At 37.0% G+C, this 25,126-nt stretch overlaps 1 protein-coding gene across 1 annotated transcript; it reads left to right on the top strand.

Annotated features, from left to right (window-relative positions):
* Window positions 1-11,407: 11,407 nt before the first annotated feature.
* LOC130470213 (uncharacterized) lies at window positions 11,408-15,480 on the top strand. The gene is made up of 4 exons (XM_056839857.1): window positions 11,408-11,863; window positions 12,054-14,238; window positions 14,342-14,690; window positions 14,822-15,480. The coding sequence occupies exons 2-4, from the start codon at window positions 12,055-12,057 to the stop codon at window positions 15,478-15,480; spliced, it is 3,192 nt and encodes a 1,063-aa protein (XP_056695835.1). The 5' UTR covers window positions 11,408-11,863; window position 12,054.
* Window positions 15,481-25,126: the final 9,646 nt, after the last annotated feature.

The raw sequence follows: 25,126 nt of genomic DNA on the forward strand, positions 1-25,126 counted from the left end.
AGGCTGTAAACCCTTTATATAGGTCCCATAGATGAGGAAGATAGATAGGACAAGTTAGACACCTCAGCTTTCAAACAACAACAAATTAAATTAAAATTAATTACTCCCTCCGTCCCGGAATACTTGACCTGTTTTCCTTATCGGGCCGTCCCTTAATACTTGACCTGTTTCTAAAAATGGAAATATTCTAACAATATTATATTATTTCTCACTCCACCCCTATTAACCCACCTACCCCCTACTCCATACAAAAAATAATTAAAAATTCAACCCCTACTCTCCCCCAACCCCCCACCCATTTACACATTTTCCACTAACTACATTAAAATAATACCCCACTATCAACTACTACCTATTAAATTAAATAAGTCAATTCAAGTCCCTTAAACTCTGTGCCGATCAAACCGGGTCGAGTATTTCGGGACGGAGGGAGTAAGTAAATAAAGGCAAGACATACGAATTATGACGAATATATGGAAAGAAAATAAAAAATTTACAAAAGTAAAAAAAGTTTCCAAAACTTATACCTTCCATATTTAATTACTAAAAGATTGGGTTCGATCGCATAGAATTTTAGGAAGGTGGGTTAAATAAGGTGAATCATGTAGATTCTGTTCTATTCGACTTATTTTGTCTGGATTTATATTATCTAAACTTAACTGAACTTACCTTAACCTATCTGAATTTATCTTATCTGAAAAAAACTTATTTTAATTAAAATAAACTTATTCGTGTGTTAAAATGTCTGGAAAAAAACTTATTTTTATGAACTTTATATTATCTGAACTTATCTGTATTTGTCTAAAGTTAACTGAAATTATTTTGTCTAAAATAAGTCGAACAGAACAAAACCTAGAAGTCAAAAGAGGATTTGAGTAAGTATGGGACCACAAGAGGGAGAGAAAGATTAATTAATATAATTAAATACGGCTACTGCCTCTAAAATATTGTCTCATATACCATACGTGGATGTCCCTATTTGTTTGCCCCATACGTAATTTTGTGTATGGTCTCACATATTTATGCTAACACACAATTATTTAATCTAACTAAAAGATAAATTTAACTACCAGTTTGCTTTTGAATATATTCAATTTTTAATAAAGTAAACAAAAAACACTTGAGACAACATTTTAGGGGCGAACACAGTACCTTTTAATGAAAGTTCACAAATATTACACCGTTTTTATATTAGAAAATAAAATAATTGATTTCACACTACAAATACCCAATATATCCTTACACCTTTAACACTGGTTTATTTGTTTAATTATTGTGTAAAACTTATATGGTGTAATAATAGTGGAACTTGATGAAGTACGAGTTTTTAAAATAATATCGGTTAAATTTTATAATTAAATACTTGTACTTTCTAATTACTTCGTTAAAAGTTACACTCTTATTATTAAATCTCAATACTTTTATTACTCTCTCTATTCTTGAATGTTAATCATCCTTTTGTGTTGTGTTGTGTTGTTTTGTTTGTTAATCTGTTCAACATTTGTCCTCGTTATAGTCTTACAAATTTCCAAATTTTCCCTTGTTTACTCTATATGTTCTTGAATTAATGTAGTCATCTTTCTGTTTTGAATTACGAAATTTATGCGTTAAATGATTTTAAATGGACTACTTTACTAAATTAAAACGTCAAACTTTAGTAACAAAAATGTAACTTGTGTAAACGCAATAATAAACCCTACTTAACTTTTTGTAAAGATACTTTAAGGGTTTTCACCTTGTTTTTATCGAAAGAAAACAATTTTTTTATTTATTTTATTTTAAGATTTAAGGGTTTTAATTTGGAAAATTATTTGCGAATATACCTCAATGTAGGTAGGGGAATGGAAAATATTCCCCATAAAGTTGGGTAGATCGACTATATTTTTTTTCTAGGGTTTTAACGAAAACAAAAAAAATCATGTTTAATCAAGATCCACGTGTTAGGCAGAGAAACTGCCAAGTGCCAACCCTCTACCGTGTGATTATTGTGATGTTAACTTCTAGCCGTTTGATTAGGGAAATTATAACTCACTACCTGAGATTGAGCACGACTGTCCACTACATTATCGAATATTCCATATGATTGTTGTGATATTGACTCCTAGCCGTTTCGTGGAGAAATTATAGTTCACTGCTCGAGTTTGAGCACGACTACGCATTACCTAAATACCTATTGAATACTCTGTATGATTAATGATGTAACATTAATTCTTAGTCGTTCAATTGGGAAAATATAGCTCACTACTTGAGATAGATCACGATTGTCCACTACCCTATCGAATATATTCCGTATGATTGATGTGATATTGACTCCTGCCCGTTCGATGGAGAAATTATAGTTCACTACTCGAGATTGAGCACGGCTACGCATTACCTAAATACCTATTGAATACTCTGTATGATAATTGTTGTAACGTTAATTCCTAGTCTTTCGAATGGAAAAATATAGCTCACTATTTGAGATTGGGCACGGTTGTTCACTAACCTATTGAATACACAGTCAAATCCTAAAACGACATAATCAACGATATTGAATACTTCGTATGATTATATTGTTGTGATTTTGATTCTTAACCGTCTGATTTGAGAAATTATAGCTCACTACTCGAGATTGAACACCATTGTCAACTACGGAGTACAATGTTGAATATGATTATTGTAGTTTTGACTCCTAATTGTCTGATTTGGGAAATTATAGCTCACTACTCGAGATTTGGCAAGATTTTACACTAACCTATTGAACATACAATCAAATCCCTAAACATATATCAACTCAATTCGAAATTGGGCATGGTTCTCCACTAACCTATTGAACATACAGTCAAATCCTAAAACATATACAGTCAAATATATTGAATACTTTGTATGATTGTTGTGATGCTGATTCTTAGCCGTCTGATTTGGGAAATTATAGCTCATGTACTACTCTAGATTAAACACCATTGTCAATTGCGGAGTACCATGTTTAATATGATTATTGTAGTGTTGACTCCTAACTGTCCGATTTGAGAAATTATAGCTCATTACCGAGATTTGATAAGATTTTCCACTAACCTATTGAACATACAATCAAATCCCTAAACATATACGGGGTAGAACCAAAGTTTACGAATGTACGTTCCACAAATATGTTGTTTTGATATACATTTATTTTCTTCACAAATTTTCGTAGGTTTCCTAAGTTATATAGACTTGTATCTTATAACTCAGATATAACATAAGTCTACCACATACGATATTATATCATACCTAGTTATCCTCAATAAATTTATTTACCATAAATACATTATATAGTCATATATGTTAATATACATTATACAATCAACAATAGGAAAACGGTTAATGTGACTACTACTTGATATTGGTCTATCACACCCCATTGGATGGAGTATTAGTCATGTTAAACACGTGTGATTGTGTGATAAAGGAAATAAATAGTCAATGTAAGATTGAGTAAAATAAGTGTGATTATAATTCATATATGATATTTTTTAATTAAAATTGAAATAGTATGACGTGTAAATTGGAAATGCTGACAAGGATAATGAGAGGATAGAAAAAAAATATATATAAAAAATTATAGTTGGCAGCTAAGACTTGAAATAATTTTGCTAACATCTAAAAGGATTACAATTACTCCTATTCTATTTTTAATTTCCAATGCCGTTTACGCAAACGTGTCGCCACATATTCTCCTATATCTCATTTTAGTAATTTTCTTACTATATCAGTCTAGATTAATTGATTTTTTTTTGTTGAAGTAACAATTAAGGAAAAAACAGCATGACATGAAAATTAGTTGTAATTCTAGCTAAACTTTTCGCCGCGTAATTACTCCATTTTAAAATTACTCATTCCGTTCCTGAAAACTCGTTCGATTTAGAATCTCGACATTAATTATTTACAATTCTCAAAAAAAAAAAAAAGGTCCAAGTTCTTTATACTCCGCAATGTATGAGAAAAATAACGTAGTCATGTGAATTTTTGTTTTAATACATCAATACATTCATAGACAATTATACTAATTTTCTTACTATAATGTCTAGATTAATAATCTCTTTTCTTCAAGTTACAATTAAGGGGAAAAACAAAATAGATAGGAAAATTAGTATTTTTGATGATTTTACTGAAACTTATCGCCACGTAATGTACTCTTTATGTTCCTGATTTTTGGCCTATTTAAAATCTTGACATAATTCACAATTGTATATAATAAAAAAAACGAAAACGTAGTCATGTGGATTTTTTTTTTTTTTGATTCATCTCGATTATAACTTTAATAATGTCATTTTTTTTACTACCGTGTAAATGTGTAATTAGAGGTATTAACGATACGACTATGCCAAATGTACAAAAGGAAATGGGCTAGAAACATAAGGAGTAATTAACTAACTCTTTTTGAAATCTTGACAAATAAGCCCCAAATTTCTAGGGAAAACAAAGGAGGTTTGTTGTGGGAAGAGTTGTCACCTTCACCAAGTAATAAAAGTATAACTTGGCAATATTGAGTAGAGAGTAGTTGTGATATGGGGAAGGTTTCTCTAATGTTTGCGTTACTTTGATTTTGGGTTGACAAATGGGCTAGATATCATGACCCCTTGTGTCAACTAATTAATAATCTATGATAATATACTCCATCTGTTTCAATTTACTTATCCATATTTGATTGGACACTTTTGTCAGTGTACACATTTGACCACTAATATATTTAACTATGTATTAGAAAAACTTATAAAATGTTAATAGTATTAAGATGAAGTCAACGATATATTACATTCTAACATTTATTTTCATTAACTAGAAATAAGATATGGTCAAATCTGAATTGCCTGAAAAGTGGAAAAAGTCAAAACGGTACAAGTAATTTGGGACAGTGAGACTGTGAGAGTATTAAAAAATGTTCAGTGTAGACCTGCGTAGCTGGTCAGGCTGGTTAACCCGTGATAGGTGTTGTTTAAGTGAAGTCTCTTCTTCTTACCTAATAATAAAGATGAGCGTATATACATGTGCCACATATAACCCCTCTATTCATGTAAGATTCGATCATATAACCTATAACATGTAAATTTGATGTCTTACCATCTCATCTAACTATTTGATATGCTTTTTATCACAGATACGTATACAACATATATAATTTGGAACATCCAAATGTATATTCTATACTAGTTACTTTTTACATAATGCACATCCTAATATGATATCGAAATTAATAATCCGGGGCCAAACAATAATAAATGTATTAAATACAAGAGAAAGGACAATGGAGGAAGAAACTTTGTTGTGGAAGTTGTTTGTAATCCCAATTCGCCATAAAATACATTGTTGTGAACTTGTGATTGTGATGAAATCCTTCTAGTGGTAATGAATGGTGACACGTATTAATATGATAATTATTAGAATTATCATTTAAAAAAAGTTATATACTTAGAAGTTCTGGTGTAGTTTTATTTGTTGGATTTGTGGTTTTTAATTATCAGTTTTCTGATTTGTTCAGTTTAAAATTGCGAGGAACATTTTTTTTAAAAATGACAAATCGGGTCCAACCGGTCAAAATCCGGAACGGACCGGAATAATCAGGTCCGGACCGGTCTTGTCCGGAATTATACCGGACTGGACACCGGACAAAGAAATTTGGTGATTCCGGTTCCGGGTTATTCCGGTTCCGGTCCGGACCGGACCGGTTCTGGTCCGGTGCACACCCCTACTTAGAACTAGTTACTAGTTCAACTTCACATTGAAACTCAGCTCGCCTAAGTTATATGAACATCATAAAAAAGAAAAGGGCAATTACTAACTTGTCTCGACACATTTACAACCCGACTTAGAATAAGTTTTCCAAAAATTAATTGACAATTAGTTTTTCGTTGCGAATGAGCCACAAGGGCGGGGATGAGAATCGATCCAAGAATCACCTGAAATCGGGATAGAAGCTCTAACCAAATGAGCTATCAATTGACAATTGGTGGGATATATATATATATATATATATATATATATATATATATATATATATATATATATATAACAATAGTAACGTTCCACAAGTGTTATAAGATGACTAATGTCTTTTTCATCTTCTCCAACGAGTGACAACTCATACGTGCACAATATGAGACTACCGAGAGTTCAATATATCTCTATCATATAAGCTAACTCGATCATAAGGACTTTGGTGTCCATCTAAATTGTCGACAATATTCTTAATTTATCATAGATGATAGAAACAAATTTTTAAGAAACAAATGGTTAGACCACTGTTATGCACTGGAATCAATTAGTTTGAACATTGATTGCATTAATTGCATATAAAACCAAAACTTTGAAAATGTCCGCACACATCGTGTGTATATGTTACTAGTATTTAATATTGCGACAATTCAAAGCCATGCATATTAACATAACAAAGGATCAAGAAGAATGAAGAGCATATGAGTTTTGTAATTTTAAGTCAAAAACTAGCCTAAATTAAGGCCAAATTGGCCATTCTCAACTTGAAGAGGTTTTCTTCTAGAGTAATTAGGGTTAAAGTTATATTAATTCCTAATTAGTACATTATTAGAATAATACAAATAAAGTTATATATGTGGCCATGCATGCTTGAATAGAGGCCGGTTATCTTGTGTAATTAGATGTACGTTAATGAACATTTATATAGTTTTTTTTTTTCAAAGGAGAATGAGCAATAGTTTTGACATTTTACATACAAATTTATATAACAAGTTTTTAAAAGGTCGGTGGACTTTAAGCTAACATGTATGGAGTACATAATTTCATCTAGCTAAATTAAATCCTAACCTTCCAATTTACCATGTCGATGTGATCTACTGGTCTGAAAATTATTAGATACACTCGGATATATATACCGTGCAACTTTAGTTATAAACACTATAAGAATTTGTATTTTTTATGACAACCTAATAACGACGGGTAAAAATCCCGTCGCAAAAGAGCTTTTGCGACGGGGATAACAACCAAACAAAGACGGGAACAACCATCGCAAATGTCTTTTACAACGGGTTAACGACGGGATTTTCCATTAACGACTGCCCTCTTTTATGACGGATTCGCGACGGAGAATCCCGTCGTTAATCAACAATTATTGGCTTTTAGTTACGCTATTATTATATATAGTATATATTTTTGTTTGAAGAATTAGTATAACCACGTTATGGATGTCGCATGGTGATCAATCAATTGGAATTTGATCGAGTTGAGAGTTGAGAGTTGAGACCGACCCATTATTACATTTGTGGTTGATATATTTAATTAGGAATAAATTGAAGAAAAATACAACATATATGCATTTTAAAATTATACATACTTCATATTAGTTCTATGAAGTCTAATTATTTCATATTTCATATTTCCTATTCCTAATCGATCGATATATAACCAAAACCCTACTTTTTTTATTATTCAAATGAAGAGAGGAAATCCAAAGTAAAGAAAAACAACCAAAACCCTACTCTCTTATGTCAAAAAAAAAAAAAAAAAAAAAAAAACCAAAAAACAAAACCCTACTCTCATTGTATAAAATAATGTACGCGATTCTTATAAATAATAATTACGAGTAGTAGCAAACATTTTTAAGAGAGAATTAATGAGTGTGTTTGTTTTCAATATCAAATACAATGATCTTATGATCAGCCATTGGACATGGCAAGTCTAACAACAAAGATTCATACTACATCCGATTCAAAAAAATCTTTACACAGACTCCGGTGCAATGTTTGACCGTTAATATATAAAATTATTATATGGCAAAAAATTACATAAAGTTAATATTTATAAAATACTTTTTGAGACGAATCTAACAAGATATCCCATTATAATTTTAGATAGATATTAGAGCATCTCCCATGGTTGTAGCTAGGGACTAGCTTGAAATTTATAAAAGTTTCAAGTTAATAGCTAAACCATTAGAGTGAGAGTAATAAATTATCTTGGCCAATTAGCTTAATCAAGCTAATTTGCTTGACAACTAGCTCTCAAAAATTGCCAAATTATTAATTGACAAGTGGGACCAATTTAAATAACAAGCTACTCCGTAGTTGCTAGCCATTGGAGCACAAATTAGCTAGACAATGTAATAGCTTGAAATCTTATGTGGCATAACAAGCTAATTATCAAATTAGCCTACCATTAGAGATGCTCTAATAGTGAGAATTTATGGTCAAAGTTTTAATTGTTTGACACATTTTTCAAAGCGTAAAGAACTTAATGAAACAGAGGTAGTATCTGTTTATAGATTTATTTTTATTTTATTTTATATTTTTGCTTAGAAAGAGCATAAAGGGTGAATCCCAAAAATAGACGGAAATAATCTCAGGTCTTGACTTACCACTCTTTTAAGACTTTTACCAATTAAGTTAGTTGATATCCGATCCACATCTACCTAATTAACTCTCTTTTTTGACATATACTTATACCTTCCATCTAATTATTATGCGTACGTATGAGATATGGTCATATGGAGTATCATATTCTACACAAAGCAGTGTACTACGTCACAAATTACTAATTTGCTATCAAGAACTTATGATTATTCTGGCCCATACGAATAGTTTCTTTACTTCTATTTTGACGGCTGACCCATTCTCCATATTGGTGTTTTTATATGGAACTCATTTTCAAAGTATTTATCATGCACTCTTGTGTAGGGGTGTTCATCGGTCCAAACCCGGACCGGACCGGACCGACCCGGACCGGACCGAAGATCGAAATTTGATAACTTGAGACCCAAAGACCGGACCGATTATGCTTGGACCGAATCCGGACCGGACCGATAAAATCGGTCCAAAACCCGAACCGGACCGATTTGGATCGGTTGTAGACCTTTTTCTATATATTTTTTATTTTTCTAAAAATTATGGTAAAAAAGAAAAAATATATATAAAAAAATCAATTTTTTAAGGCCTTTTTTGAAAGCTAAAATAAAACATATCACAATATAATAATATTTACAACATATTAAAAGAGAGAATTAACTTTTTAAGTATTTTATATTATATTTTATTAAGAAAAAATCGGTCCGGTCCAAAATCGGGTTTTGGACCGGACCAGACCGGACCGAAGACCGGAAATTGATATTTCTCGACCCGACAATCGGTCCGGTCTGGTCCGGTCTGGGTCGGTCCGGTCCGGTCCATTTTTTCGGTCCGGACCAATTTTTGCACACCCCTACTCTTGTGCACCTAGCTTAAACCATGTTACTACTTACGAGTATAGCTTAATGTTCGTCTTTCTCTAATGGAGTTATGAGTTGGTCACTTGTACTATAGAGTTAGCTTAGGGCTGGTTCACACTACAAGAATTTGTATCTTTAACGGCAACTTAATAACAACGGGTCAAAAATTCCGTGGCAATTTTTTTTTGCGACGGGGATAACAACCAAACAAAGACGGAAACAACCGTCGCAAATGTCTTTTACGACGGGTTAACGACGACCCCCTTTTATGACGGGTCCGCGACAGGAAATCCCGTCGTTAATCAACGATTATTGGCCTTTCGCGACGGGATTTCCCGTCGTTAATGGTATAATTTCTTGTAGTGTCAGTATCCATACAACTTTTCAGTTTTTGATTTTTAAATTTTAAAAGTCATTTGATTTAGATTGAATCATGAACTAAAATATAGCCATCCATACAATAATCATGCTGATTTTGAAAACTGAAAACTACTTTTTGTGATTTTCGTATTTAAATTTTTAGTTTAATTAAAAACAGAAAACTAAATTAGAAAAAAAGCGATACCGAACGGACCCTAAATAGTTTTTGTATATTTGGTTCATCGATTATTTCTTGTTAGTGGCTGGTTTACTATGAAATTGGTTCATTAATAAAGATTGACGGAATATTATTTGGCATCACAACGAATATCAACTTTTCGGTCATTTAAACGAGATATTTACGAATACTAATGAGTAGAAAATGGCGTTTTTTTAGCACCGTTCATTTACTAAAAGAGCATTAAATTTTTGTTTGGACAATTAGACCTGTTTGACAGAACGAACGTGCTTTGACCGTGCTTGTTTACAAGATCGCTCCCTTAATTAATAACCATTCAAGTATATTGACTGTATGCATGTCAGTATAGGGAAAATACATATTTCATCGATCTTTTTATAATCAGTCGTCACAAAGTAGATACAATTGTTGTATAATTTCCATTTAAGGAGTTAATTTCGCACGGAGTACAAATTTTTTTGTCACTAGGTAGAAAAAAATGCCATAACAATTCGTATGGTTTTACGTTAGAAAAAGTTGGACTTGGGTCCATGCTTTTTTTATATTTATTTTATGTTTAGTACTCCGTATTCATAACATTCTTAGCATAATACTCGTACCATTTTTTTGATACTCATAATGTAATTTTGTTGGGAGAAATGAAATCTTATAAATCATACTCCCTCTGTTTCTTTTTGTTTGTTACGTATTTTTTTTAGGGTGTTTCACAATGTTTGTTATGTGGGAGAATCTTTCTTTTTATAAACTTATTATACTATCATTTTTTGTGCCATCTTTTAATTTTAATTGGTCTAATTTTTTCAACTCATTAAATATCTTTGTAATTTCCCAAGTATGTTAAGTTAGCAATCTTTGTGTTTTTCCATTATTGGTTCATTTTGATAAATAAAACAATCTTATTGGTTGTTGTAATGATTAGTGGATTGAGGTTTTACTTGGATTTATTATTTTAATAAAAAAGAAAAAGAATCTTTAATATACGTTAATAAACGTGCAAAAGTCCAAACGTAAGAACATCTCCAATGGTTGTAGCTAGGGACTTGTTTGCAATTTTTAGAAATTCCAAGCTACTAGCTTGACCATTGGAGTTGAAATAATAAATTAGCTTGGCCAAGCTAATTTGCTTGAAAAATCTTGGCCAATGAAATAATACTAAATTAAATTAAAATAAAATATTAATTGACAAATATGACTACATTAAATATTAAGCTAGTAGCTAACCACTAGGGTACTAACTAGCTAGAAAGGGAAGTAGCTTGAAATATTATGTGGCATGACAAGCTAATTTAGAAATTAGCTTACCATTGTAAATACTCTAACAAACAAAAAGAAATGAAGGGAGTAACAAATAAATACGGAGTATAATTCTAACCAAATTTGGTGTTATGTAATTTTTTATTCGTGAATGTTATGCGTGTGAAACATTAATTTATAGAGTTTTTGATCCTGTGATTTTCCTAGAAAGAAATACATTTAACAAACTCTTTTGTATATATATTTTCAAATTTATCAAATAAAAATTCGACAGATGATTTCGTGGAGATGTATGTTATATCATGGTGGAGAATGACCCATATACGAAATGATTTTGGTGAATATTTATTTGATACCACTACATTGATTTGGGATAATAAATTATTAACGGTTTTTTCATGAAATGCCCCCGAGGTTTTAAAAAACGCACCAAATACCCTCGCCTGTTTCGATTCACATAATATACCCCTATTTATCCGTACTGTTCATGACATGCACCTGTCAGCTAACGCCGTTAGTCTGCCGTTAGTGGTGTTTTACTTATTTGCCCTTAATTTTGGTTTAGCGCCATTGACTTCCTTCACTTTCACAGAAAGACCAAAAAAAAAAAACCGTTCACATTTTTCTCTTTCTCTCTCCTCTCCCCTGTTCTTCTTCAAGCTCTAATCCTACTCAAACCCTAGAAATTCTGGGTAGATCTTCAATATTTTTGTGAATTTTGCTGCGCACCTTAAAGGCGAGTTCGTGAGTTGTGATTTTGCTTCAATCGCGACAAAAAAGGGAGAAACTTGAGGCGATTTCCAGTTGAGTTAGTGTTGAAGAGGAAACGGGAATTTTAAAGTTGGTTAGTCTACTTCCAGGTAATAATCTCTTCTCCTCTGTTTAATTTTGCTGGTAAACTTGTTTTTTTTTTCACGAAATCGATTAGGGTTAGGGTTTGTGAAATTGTCAGTTTTTTTTTTAAAATTGCGCAAATTTCTTGTTGGTTATTGGTCAATTGTGGTTGTTGGAATGAAAATTGATGTTAGTTTCATTATTTTTTCCCTTTAGGATGAGTGCTATTTGGTTGTTACTACGTTATGGGTCACATAGTTTTGATATTAGAGTGGGAGACATGGAAAAATATCGTTTGTTGAAGTTGTTTCTTGATATCTTTGAGGAATCAGTTAAGCAAGATGTTTTTTTGCCTAGTACCTTTAGCTTGTATGTTGAGGGTCCTTGTGGTAAGGTTGAATTGAATGATGATAAGACTTTAAGGCTTCTGTGGGGATGGAATTGGGGTAAAGACACTGCTGAAATTTGGGTTGAGGGAACAGATAAACCAGGATTGGTGTTTAGGAATGCTGTTGCAACAATTGAGAATCATAGAAAGGAAAAAGAGAGACAACTTAAGGAGAGACAAGAGGAACTGTTGAGGGCTCAAAGAGAGGAGGAAGAGGCAATGAGGAAACAACAGGAAAGGGAGGACATTTTGAGGGAAATACAAGAACAAATGGAGTACACTGTGGCTATGGAGGTCCCTGTTGTTGATTGTGAGGACATGAAGGTTGAGTATGTGAGAGTCATTAGCAAAGATGATGCTGATGAGGTGTTTCCAGGTTGCTCTCAACCACAACAAACACAAGAATCCCCAAAGAAACAACCCACCCCACCCAAACACACAAATCATGTTGCTTCTAAGTCAAAAGGCAAGGATAAGCCTGCTTCTAAGAAACTAAGCCCCAAAATGAGGGCATCAGCTAAACAACCCACCCCACAGAAACAACCCACCCCACCTAAACAACCCACCAAACAACCTACACCACCACCCCCACCACCCCCACCACAGAAAGAACCCACCCAACCAAAACAACAACAACACACACCACCACCAGAACATCCCACCTCTCCACCACAACAACAACAACACACACCACCACCAGAACATCCCACCCCTCCACCACAACATCACACCCCTCCACCACCACCACAAAATCCCACTCCACCACAGAACAACCAAACTGATGAGCCTAACAATCAAGCACCACCTGATCAAGCTCAGCCAGTGAAAAAGAAGGGGGGCAGAGCTAGACCTGAGGGGTTTAGGGTTAACAAAGTCACTACTAAGAAGGCTGGAACTTGGGTTTCCAAGGGAAAGGGAAAAGGGAGAAAGGGTACAGGAAGGTCTAAGACACCAGGGGTTTTTGCTGATGTTGGTGAGATATGTTCAGAAGAGGAGAGTGAGGATTCTGATTATGAGGAATCAGATTCTGAACAAGAGGATGTTCTGAATGATTGGATTGATTCTGATGTTGATGATGAGGTGATTCCTGATGATATTCCTGATTTGGGGTTTGAGGATTGTCTAAATGGTTCCTCAAAGATGGATAAGGCCTATAAAAATGGCAAAATATGGACTGATCAACCATATGGGTCCATTAAGTTAGAACCCTGGTTGATCTTTCATGATAAAGCCACATTTCTTGAAGTGTTGAGAAGTTACTGCATACAGGAGGGGTTTGGGCTTAGTGTTGAGAGGGCTGACAATAGGAGGTACACAGCAGTGTGTGCAGTGGAGTCATGTGACTGGAGGATACATGCCAGTAGGTTGTTTGACAATGTTAGCTGGGCCATTAAGGTGATCAGTGGGTCCCACAGAACTTGTGGGAGGCTTGAGGAGAATCCAGTGGTGACCTCTGAGTGGTTGTGTAAGCATATGTTGGGGGAAATAGAGGCAAATCCAGAGATTCCAGTGGAGACATTGAGGAGGTATGCACAGGAGAAGTTTCAGTTGAGGGTGAAAAAGAGGCTATTGTACAAGGTCAGGAGTATGGCAAAGGGAAAGCTGCATGGTGGTTGGGCTGAAGCATATGAGCTGTTGCCTAGATATGCTGAGATGATTAAGCAAACAAACCCAGGGAGTCATGCACTTATAACATGGGGGGCCAGTAGTGGGGATGTGAACCCAAAATTCAGAGCTTGCTTCTTCTCATTTGCTGCACAAGTCAGGGGGTTTCTAAGGGGTTGTAGGCCCATAATTGGAATAGATGGGGCTCATTTAAGTGGTTTCTACAAGGGCATTCTACTGACAGCAGTTGGCATAGATGGGAACAATGAAATTTTTGTTCTTGCCTATGGGATAGTAGACACTGAGAGTTGTGACAGTTGGACCTACTTCATGAGATGTTTGAGGCAAATGTTTGAGCAGGAGGGTTGCAACAGAGATGATTGGACCTTCATCAGTGATAGGATGAAGGTATGTGTACTGATCTGATATTTACTCTTTTCTGATCTTTACTTTTTCTTATGTTTATGTTTCTATATTAATGAACCTGTTCTTGTTGTTTGCTGATGTGTAGGGTGTTGAGTTGGCAGTTAGAGAAACTTTTCCTAGAGCAACTAGGAGAGTTTGCTGCCAACACCTATACATGAATTGTAAGAACAATGGCTTCAGTGGATCTGCATTCCACAAGCTCTTTTGGATAGCTGCTAATGCATACAATGAGTATGTGTTTGGTAAGGCCATGGAAAAGATCAGTGAGTACAATGCAAATGCCACTGCATACTTGAACAGCTGCATTGAGCAGTGGTCTAGGCATAAGTTTGACTCTACTGTTTGTTGTGATCACAACACAACAAACTTTGTGGAGTCATTCAATGCATGCACAAAGCCCTTCAGAGACATGCCTGTCTTCTCATTATTGGAAGGTATAACTCTTCTAATCATATTCATGCATAATATTACCCCTGAACTTGTTGTTTGTTGTTTGTTGTTTAATCATATTCATGCATAATATACCCCTGAACTTGTTGTTTGTTGGTTAATGTCTGGTGTACAGCAATCAGAAGTTGGTGTATGCAGAGGGTGGGGGCTAGATTTGACAAGGCAGTTGACATGGAGGAAGGTCAGCTCACTGCATATGCATTGAAAGAGTTAGAGGAGAGGACAGCTGAGTCCAGGTTATGTTATGCCACAGCATGTGGAGGGGGTGAATTTGAGGTTAGGGATGGACATGTCAACTTCCCAATTAGGCTTGCAACAAGAAGTTGTGCCTGTGGGAAGTGGCAGATCTGTGGAATCCCCTGCAAGCATGCACTGAGGGTCATATATGACCAAAGGATGAACCCCCATGATTTCATATCCCCATGGTTCAAGGCTGCTGCATACAAGCTAACCTATGCAGAACATATTCATCCTATGGCAGATCCATCTCAGTGGCCTGACTTTGGCCTTCCTTCCATTCATCCTCCAACCATCAAAAGACCATCTGGCAGACCTGCTAAGAAGAGAAAGAGAGGGGCAAATGAACCAAAGAAAGGGAAGAGGAACACAAATGTGAAATGTGGAAAGTGTAGAGAGTTTGGTCACAACTCAAGAACATGCAAGAGTGGAGGAACAAGTGTCACTGGACCAAGTACTTCAAAGAGTGGTGCAGCAGGAGCAAGTACATCAAATGGGGGACCAAACACAAGGAAGAGGTCAAAGGCAGCTGCATAGTCACCTCAGTTGGCTAAGTTTTGTGAATTGTAGTGCACAAAGCTAAACTAACTTAGTCAAATCAGTTTAGTCAGAATCAGTTTAGTTAGAATCAGTTTTTGGAAACAGTTGTGCAGAGATCATTTTTTGGAAACAGTGAAATGCTTAGAACACCTCTTTTTGTGCAGTTCAGTGGTGTTTGTCCACTTAAAGTTCAGTTTATGTAAAGCTTATTTGCTTGAACAAGTATTTATGGAACAAAGTCTCTTTATTTCATGAAATTTGTTACAACTTTACTTCATTGCTATCCAAATCAGAAATGCAAACATTAATACACCAATTTTTATTGCAAAATTGATTTGCTGTTTCTGTTGTTTGATCTTCTTCTTCAATAGCTTCAACTCTTCATGCATTCCCCTACTCTGTTCTTGCATTCCCCAGCTTTGTTCTTGCATTCCCCTGTTTTTATCATCTCTGTTTCCCTTGCTCTGAACTTCATCACTTGTGTGCTCAAGAAAACCTTTGCACCATTTGAAATTATCACAAGGATCACACTTGTAGTAAAGCTTTTGCGGATTTTTTGCCGTTTCCGAGCTCCTAATTGCAAATCTTCTCCCGCAATAGCAATTTTTATTAGGAACTCTAATGTATGCTAAATTTGGGATGGAAGAAGATTCGGTTTTTGAATGAGAGCTCATGGCTAATTTGGAGAGGGGAAAGTATGCAAGTGAGGTGAACACTAGTAGCATTTATATGCATCAAGAACATAACGGCTATATTTTGCTTCCTAGGTTTAAAAACTAGCCGTTAAATTCAAATTCCTGCAATTTGGGTATCTAGTGCAACTTAATTTTAAAATAGGTGTATATTATGCATTAAGTTTATAAAAAGGGGTATACTGTGAATTATAAACACGACTTAACGGAGGACTAACGGAAGGTCAGTTAAGGGGTATTTGGTGCAAACTTGGAAAAAAATAGGGGTATATTATGTGAATCGAAACAGGCGAGGGTATTTGGTGCGTTTTTTAAAACCTCAGGGGCATTTCATGAAAAAACCGAATTATTAATTACAAAGAATATTCGTTAACTAGCTAGTTGAAGTATGAATATTTATTTGAAGCACATGAATTGGGTGTGCGATTACATACTTAAAAATACGATTAATATTAGTGTTAAAAGTAACGTTCAATGATGCAAAATGCAAAAAATTGACTTATGAAAGCTAATTGATTCACATTACATCATGTTAATTAGATTGAAGTTAAGAGTTACTCTAATCATGAAAAAGTCGTGCCGTGTTGAGTTCGATATTATGAAAATAGATACGAGTCTTGCACGGCACAACTCATTGTGTATTTTATTTTCCATGTTAACATGTGGGAAAAGACGTATGAAAAATGGTGCAAAATTTAAATAATCAACAAATAATGTTTATTCCCCGCGAAATTCAAACTATGTGAAGCTTTCATGATTTTTTGCCTGTCTTTCTTTTCTCTTTTGTTTTCTACTATAACTTTTTAAATAGTTTGAAGAGGTTTGTAAATTAGGTTTTCCCTTATAAATACAATGATTTAACATTCAATTTCCCTATTAAAATAAGAAATATAATATCAAACTGCATTATTCAATAGCATTAATAAATTTAACTAAATTATTCTCCTGTATCGATGCCAATAAAGAGGCGTTTGGTTCATACATTGAGTTAGAATTATATATGACTGATACTCCGTATCAAGATGGTATAAGTATGGAACTTGGTTCTTATTCCACAAATACATGTGTCAAATTTTCAATCTCATTAACCTATAAGAAAATAATTGGTTCAGTGGTGATTGAGGCTGAACTTGGTAGGGAGAACGGATGTTCGATTCCCCACAACAACAATTGGGAGGGGACTGCAACCTATCCACCCAAAATAGTCATGTGAAATCTTGATAGATTAGATTCAATTTTTGTATTATCAACTTTTTATATATTTGTTTTAGAATTAGAGATATTTAAGTTTTAAGTTGTTGTGAAAAATGGTAAAATTTAGGATGAGAGAGAAAGTGTGAGAGAGAGAAAGAGAGAGTGAGCGAGAGGAAGACGCCAAAGGTTGGTCAACAGTCACAAGAAGAAAGCCGCCCCGCAACCACCTCCCTCCTCCGCCACCCCTGGCCGCAAAAACAGCTTTCATCAAATACCTCCCCCCGCGTTTCAATAGCGCTGATGTACAACAAATCTTCCCCCGCTACGGAACGATCCTGCAAACCACCACACCTAAAACCACCAACCCAAACCGCAGATACCAATATGCCTTCGTAAAATTCAGCACCTCTCGGTCCCTTCACCACGCCATTGCCGGAGAAAATGGTAGAGCCATAGAGGGCAGAAGACTCGCTGTTGAGACAGCGAAATTCGACACCATAACGCCCTCATCCACCCCTGCCCCAATCCGCCACCATAAAAAACCCCCACTAATGAAGCAGCAATACAGACAGAAACCACCCACCTGCGATCACAGATCCTTCAAAGAGGTGGTCATAACCCCCAAACAACTAACTCCAAACCAACAGCAAGGCTCAACCACAAACAAAATCCCCCCACCAACCCCTCTACCCCCCCTCCTCCACCACCTCAAACCACCAGCGTCCCCCAAACCTCCCCTACAAATGTCTATCTCACCCTGCAAGAAATTGAACCTCAACCAGACTTCATAAACACCCCATTCAGTCAAGAAAGGATAATGAGTTCCAGGGTTCTTGGTGAGGAAGTCGAACAGACCAGACACGAACTGGAAGTTGGAGATTTAGACTGCGCGGACGCAGGGCTCCTAAAGGTGGACAAATGCCATGAAAACAGGGATTTCCTAGCCCGTAGCAGTATTGGAGTAGCAAACTCTTCATCGTAATCCTCTTATATCCTTGACCAGATCCTCGCGGAAGGGGTAAACTGCATCAAAATCGCACCTATGGGAGGCCCTCTCCACCTCATTACCTTTGAATCCACCGAAGACAAAAATGCCATAATAGAAAGCCAATGGCTCTCAAAATGGTTCATGGAGATCAGGAACATAAATGACTCTTGCTCGGCAAAATGGAGAGAAACATGGATTTCAGTTTACGGAGTCCCCCTAGCTGCTTGGTCCTATGACAACCTGCTCAAAATCGGAAGTGTCTTTGGCAGGGTCCTCACAGTCATCCACAACTCTTACGAATGCGCCAAGATTCTGATTACGACTGACTGCCTATTCAAAATAAACTGCAAGTTGGGCCTTGTCGTAGAAGGAAAAAAATCGAGAATCTTTATCTGGGAGCAACCCCAACCAATTCAACATCAAACCATCTGCACCACCGCATGCGGTGGCCGGAACGAGTTGGCCGACAGTAAATCCGGCAGCCAATCATCTCCATCTCATTCAAGGGTTGAACCTAGGAACTTGGAAACCCCTCCCACCTCCCAAAAAACTGACCAAATCTGTTCAACTCCCAATAACCTCTCTGACAACACACAACCCCAAAACATTCATTCCCAATCTTACCCCACAAATCATGAGCCGCCTCTAACTGCCACAAGCCCAATCCACATAACGGATGGGCCTCTCTAGCCACCAAATACAGAGCCCACTCACTCAATATCTGACCCCACCCATCCAATACCCCAAATCATAACCTCCAATAGATTTGGACCACTAATCTGACCCAAAGCACCCAGCCCATCAAGCTCCTTCAATTCTGACCCACTATACCCACCTGGATTCGAAGAATGTGTTCCGATGTCGGTCAAACTCGCAAATGAAAGAAGGAGGCTTAAGAAATTGAAAAAAAGAAAGCAAAGCACAACACTCTTGGCAGACCCGCCCATCCAAATGTTGAGCCACACAACATGGATGCGGACAACATCTTATCCCTTGCACAATCATTGGGTCTCAAATATGACGGCCCGACTGACCTTCTTAAGAGAAAATTAATACAATCCTGTCGGCCCAATGGGCCAACTGGAAGGCCCACCAAGGGTAAGATACCCATCGATCTCACTCCCAACTTTTCCTGATGATTTTCTTGTCTTGGAATATCAGAGGCTTAGGCGCTAGAGTCAAAAGAAGCGCCCTCAGAAAACTAATCAATATGCATGACCCCCACTTCATTGCCATTCAAGAATCCAAATTAGAGGAGGTTTCTAGCAAACTTATTCGCACCGTATGGAAGGGATGTGACATCGATTGGATCTTCAGCCCCTCTGTGGGAAACTCGGGGGGAATCATCTCCCTATGGTCGAAATCTTACCTCAATGTGTCTACCAGCCATATAACGCGGAATTGGGTTGCAATTCACGGTACCCTACTATCCGGGAACCATGAATGTATGATCATCAACGTCTACAACCCCTGTACAATCGATGCTCGGGCTATTGTGTGGAGAGAAATCAGTGATCATATTAAGGAAAGCAATGTACCGTGCATCATCATGGGTGACTTTAATGAAGTCTTGGATGTCAGTAATAGGGGCAGCCAGCAAGCTTCTTATGCAGGTATGGAGGATTTCAAATCCTTTATTCAAGAGGCGCAAGTGATGGAAGTACCTTCCATCAACAAGTACACCTGGTTCCGTGGGAACTCAAAAAGCAAGCTAGACAGAATCTTTGTCAGTCCGGAATGGGTCTCTATTTTCCCTGGCCTGAAGTTGTCTCTCCTTCATCGTGGGCTTTCGTATCACTTCCCAATGCTCCTCCACTCTCACGAACGCAACTTTGGCCCCAAACCATTCAGGTTTCAAAATTGTTGGCTTTGAGATCCCAAATGCATGCAAATAATTAAAAACTCTTGGCTACAATCCAGTGCTCTCCCAATAGAAGGGAAATTGAAAACTGTCAAGAAAGACCTCGTTGAGTGGAACGCTCAAGAATTCGGGGACATAGACTCAAACATCAAAAGGCTCGAGGATTCGATACAGCACTTTGATCAAATCTCGAATGAGCGTAGCTTGAATGATAATGAAATACAGAGGAAGAGGATCGCACAAATTGAATTATGGAACTGGGCGAAGCGCAAGGAAACATATCGGGCCCAAAACTCCAGGGTCCAATGGCTGAAAGGGGGTGATCGCAACACAAGATTTTTCCATGTTGCTGCATCAAGCAGAAAAAGAAGAAACACAATCTCCTCTATCAAGGTGAACGACATTACCATAGATGAACCGAATGGCATCAAAAGAGAAGCAACAAGCTTCTTTACTGATATCTTCAAAGAGGACTTCCATAATAGGCCCACTCTAGATGGGCTTGACTTTAAGCACCTCTCTCAAACTCAGGCAAACCACCTTATTGCTCCATTCTCGAGAGAAGAAATTGATGCAACAATGACATCTTGCAACCCCGACAAAGCACCAGGGCCCGACGGCTTTAATTTCAAGTTTATCAAAAGTGCATGGGGGATAATCAAGGATGATGTTTACAACATCATAGACGAATTCTGGGCCTCGGGTTGTATCCCTAAGGGCTGTAACATGGCCTATATAACCCTCGTGCCAAAAATCGACCACCCCTCGGATCTCAAGGATTATCGCCCGATTAGTATGGTGGGCTGCCTCTACAAGATCATCGCAAAACTTTTAACCAACCGCCTTCAGTCGGTTATGAACACTATTGTAGGCCCACTCCAATCCTCCTTCATAGAAGGTCGCCGCATTCTTGACAGCGCCCTCATTGCCGGCGAACTGATAGATTCCTGCAAAAGGAAAAAACTCCCATCGTGTCTACTAAAGATTGATTTTCATAAGGCTTTCGATAGCGTATCCTGGCAATTCTTGGATTGGACACTAGAGAAGATGCACTTCCCTCCTCGTTGGCGCGATTGGATTCGTTCATGTGTAATGTCTGCCTCATCATCTATTCTAATGAATGGCTCCCCCTCGCCGCCCTTCAAACTACAACGAGGGTTGCGGCAAGGAGACCCATTATCACCATTCTTATTTGTCCTCGTGGTGGAAAGTCTGAATCTTTTGATTGAGAAAGCAACAAGCCAAGGCCACTGGGAAGGAGTAGAAATATGCCCTGGGGGTTCAAAATTGACACACCTTCAGTATGCAGACGACACCATCATTTTCTGCCCTCCAAATGTCCAGTACCTACAGAACATCAAAAAGACTCTCATCATCTTCCAACTTGCTTCGGGTCTTCAGGTAAATTTCCACAAGAGCTCACTAATGGGCCTCAATGTATCAGAAACTTGGCTAAAATTGGCAGCGGACTCAATGTTATGTAACACTGGGAAATTGCCCTTCATATACCTCGGCCTTCCCATTGGAGGCGATACCTCACGAATCAAAATGTGGGAACCAGTAATAGAACGGATGCGGAAAAAACTTGAGTCTTGGAAAGGAAGGCTCCTTTCAATTGGAGGTCGTATTACACTGGTTAAATCCACCCTCTCAAGCCTCCCTCTCTACTACATGTCATTATTTTCGATCCCTAAAGGAGTAGTCAACATCATGACCTCAATTCAGAGGCAATTCTTATGGGGGGGCACTGAGGAAAAGAAAGCAACCCCCCTTGTGGCATGGCAGATTGTAGAACTTCCAAAAATCATGGGCGGCCTGAGCATTGGCAATATATTTCATCGAAACCTAGCACTCTTGTTCAAATGGATATGGAAATATTTCCATGACCCAGCATCATCTCTATGGAGGGGTATAATCCAAGAAAAGTACAAATACCCCCTCCACCTCACAATCAACGATCTCTTGGTCCCAAAAACAGGCGGTCCATGGAAAAACATTTGTGCCTCAGTCCTCAACAACCCGATCACAAAGCAACTTGCAGTTAAGGGGATTCGCAAAAACATAGGTGATGGCTCAAGCACCCTCTTCTGGCACGATACATGGATTGAATTCACTCCCCTCAAAACCCGGTTCCCGCGACTATTCAGGCTCACCACAGAACCATCATCCACTGTCGCATCACACGCATGCTGGGATGGTCTTACCTGGGTTTGGAACTTCTCATGGCTTAGGCCTCTTAGATCGAGGGATATTGCTGACAAAGCTGACCTACTCAAGGTCATCCAAAGTGCATGCCTTGCCTTCACGGGTGCAGATTCTCTGGCTTGGGTACATGATAAAAGTGGCCATTTCTCAACCAAGTCCTTCGCCTTAGAACTGGCAAAATCAAACCCGCCTCTCCACTGTGACGCCATTAAGGGGCTATGGAAGGGCCTAGTCCCACACAGAATTGAAATATTCGTGTGGACCGCCCTTCTTGGCCGTATCAACACCAAAAACAGACTAGGCCGAATGGGTGTGCTCCCAACATCGGAAGATGTCTGCATTCTATGTAACTCGCACTCGGAAAACCATGACCACCTACTCCTCCATTGCCCGTTCTCTAACCAATTATGGGGTCTATGGCTTGATATATGGAATGTTAAATGGTCCCACCCTCAACACATTAGGGCAGCTTTCGATCAGTGGCATTCACCCCATAAAAGACCTTTCTTCAAGAAAGTTTGGAGTGCGAGTTTTTTCATAATCATCTGGACCATCTGGAAAGAACGAAATAGTCGGGTTTTCAACAATGCTGCTAACCCAATTACTGACCTTCTCAACCTTGCACTGCTCCGACTCGGTTGGTGGATTAGTGGGTGGAGTGAACCTTTCCCCTACTCACCCACTGATGTCCAAAGAAACCCCTTATGTTTGCTTTGGGGTGGTCATAAGCCATGCAGAAACAACCAGGTCATTTCTCCTTCACAAGCAACATGGATTGCCCCCCCTCCAGAAAACATCAAATGGAATGTTGACGCCTCTGTCAACTTGGCCTCCGCACGAGCAGCAGTTGGGGGCGTCCTGCGTAACCATGATGGTCAGTTTATTTGCCTATTCTCTGCATCCATTCCCCACATGGAGATCAATTGCGCGGAGATCTTCGCCATTCATAGGGCAATCTCAATCACCAACGCCAACCCACAACTCAAGAGTGCCAAGATCATAATCGAGTCCGATTCATCCAATGCGGTCTCCTGTTGTAACGCAGACAAGGGGGGACCCTGGAACATGAGCTTTCATCTCAATTATATTCGCAACATGCGCAGCAGCAATATGAAGACTACCATTGTTCACAAAGGCCGCGCATCAAACATTGTCGCTGACTCATTAGCGAAACAAGGCCTGCAACGTTCATCTGATTTTGTAGCATGGTTATAATCTATATGAGCCCATGAGAGGATATGTAGTCTTTGCTTTCTTGTACTGAAATATTATATTGCTTGCGCATCCATGAATAAAGAAAGCCAAATTATCAAAAAAAAAATTAAGTTTTAAGTTGTTTTTAATAAACCATGAAAAATCAGATGAATCAATCTTTAGGAATGTAGGGAGTATAACACTATAACATGAGTACAATATGGAGTAGTATCATATTCTACATAAAGTGGTGTTATACGTCACAAGTTACTAATTTGCTATCAAGGATTTATGAATATTACCTCTCTTTATTCTGGCCCATACGAATAGTTCTTTAGTTTAAACCATGTTACGACTTACGAGTATAACTTGTTCGTCTTTCTTTGATGGAGTTATTAGTTGGTCACTTGTACTATAGAGTTAGCTTAGTTTTCGTATGTTTGGTACGTTAATTGATTAATTCTTGTTGATGGCTAGTTTACTATGAAATTGGTTCATTAATAAAAATTTACAGAGTATTTTTTGGCATCACAACTAATATCAACTTTTTGATCATTTAAACGAGTTATTCCTAAGACATGAACGAGATATTTATGAATACTAATGAGTATAAAATGACGGTTTTTGAACGTCGTTCATTTGCTAAAGGAGCATTAAATTTTAATTTGTTTGACCTGTTTGATAAAACTGTTTTGACCGTGCTTGTTTACAAGATCACTTCCTTTATGACCATTCAAGTACATTGACTTTATGCATGGTTATACGTAGAGAAAATACAGATTTCATGATTTCATCAATATTTTTATAATCAGTGGTCACAAAGTAGATACAGTTGTTGTATAATTTCCATTAAAGGAGTGTACGGAGTACACATTTTTTTGTCAGTAGCCAAGAATGTCATAACAAATCATATGGTTTTATGTTAGAAAAAGTTGGACTTGTTCCATGCTCTCTTTTTTAATATTTGTTTTGTTTTTAGTATTCATAACATTCTTAGCATAATAATAGAAATTTGAGGACGCACGCGGAAGTTTTGATGGACCCGAATAATATAACAAAATTTTATTTTATCATTGATTACATTAATAAGAATTGTACAATAATATTTTCGAGAGCTCATGTTTCTCACTTATCTCTATGGTAGAACCCTTGTTTCTACCCCTCATATTTGTGGGAACTCTCTTGATTGGTTCCCCTCTAAACTTATGCAAATACAACATATTTATAGTTGGTGCATATTAGTTTCTAGATTTCTCTGTAGTTGTCTAATATTACATATTTTCACTTCACATGTCTAACATATGTCTAAATACATCATCACTTAGATTTTTCATTACTCATCTAGATTTTTCTAGATTAACCTCTAATACATAATACTTGTAGCATTTTGTTGAATGTTGATACTCATAAAATAGTTTTGTTGGGAGAATAAAATCTTTTTTTAATAAGTCATACTCCACTAAAGAAAAATAAAGCAAAGCGAATAGAAAAAAAAAAAAACAAAAAATA

The sequence above is a fragment of the Spinacia oleracea genome, chromosome 3 (genome assembly GCF_020520425.1).
Source record: "Spinacia oleracea cultivar Varoflay chromosome 3, BTI_SOV_V1, whole genome shotgun sequence".
Classification (NCBI taxonomy): Eukaryota; Viridiplantae; Streptophyta; class Magnoliopsida; order Caryophyllales; family Amaranthaceae; genus Spinacia; species Spinacia oleracea.

Coding starts and splice junctions, on each gene's coding strand:
- LOC130470213 (XM_056839857.1), top strand. CDS start 12,055: ATGAGTGCTATTTGGTTGTTACTACGTTATGGGTCACATAGTTTTGAT. Junction 14,239..14,341: donor TCATCAGTGATAGGATGAAG/GTATGTGTACTG, acceptor GCTGATGTGTAG/GGTGTTGAGTTGGCAGTTAG. Junction 14,691..14,821: donor TGTCTTCTCATTATTGGAAG/GTATAACTCTTC, acceptor TCTGGTGTACAG/CAATCAGAAGTTGGTGTATG.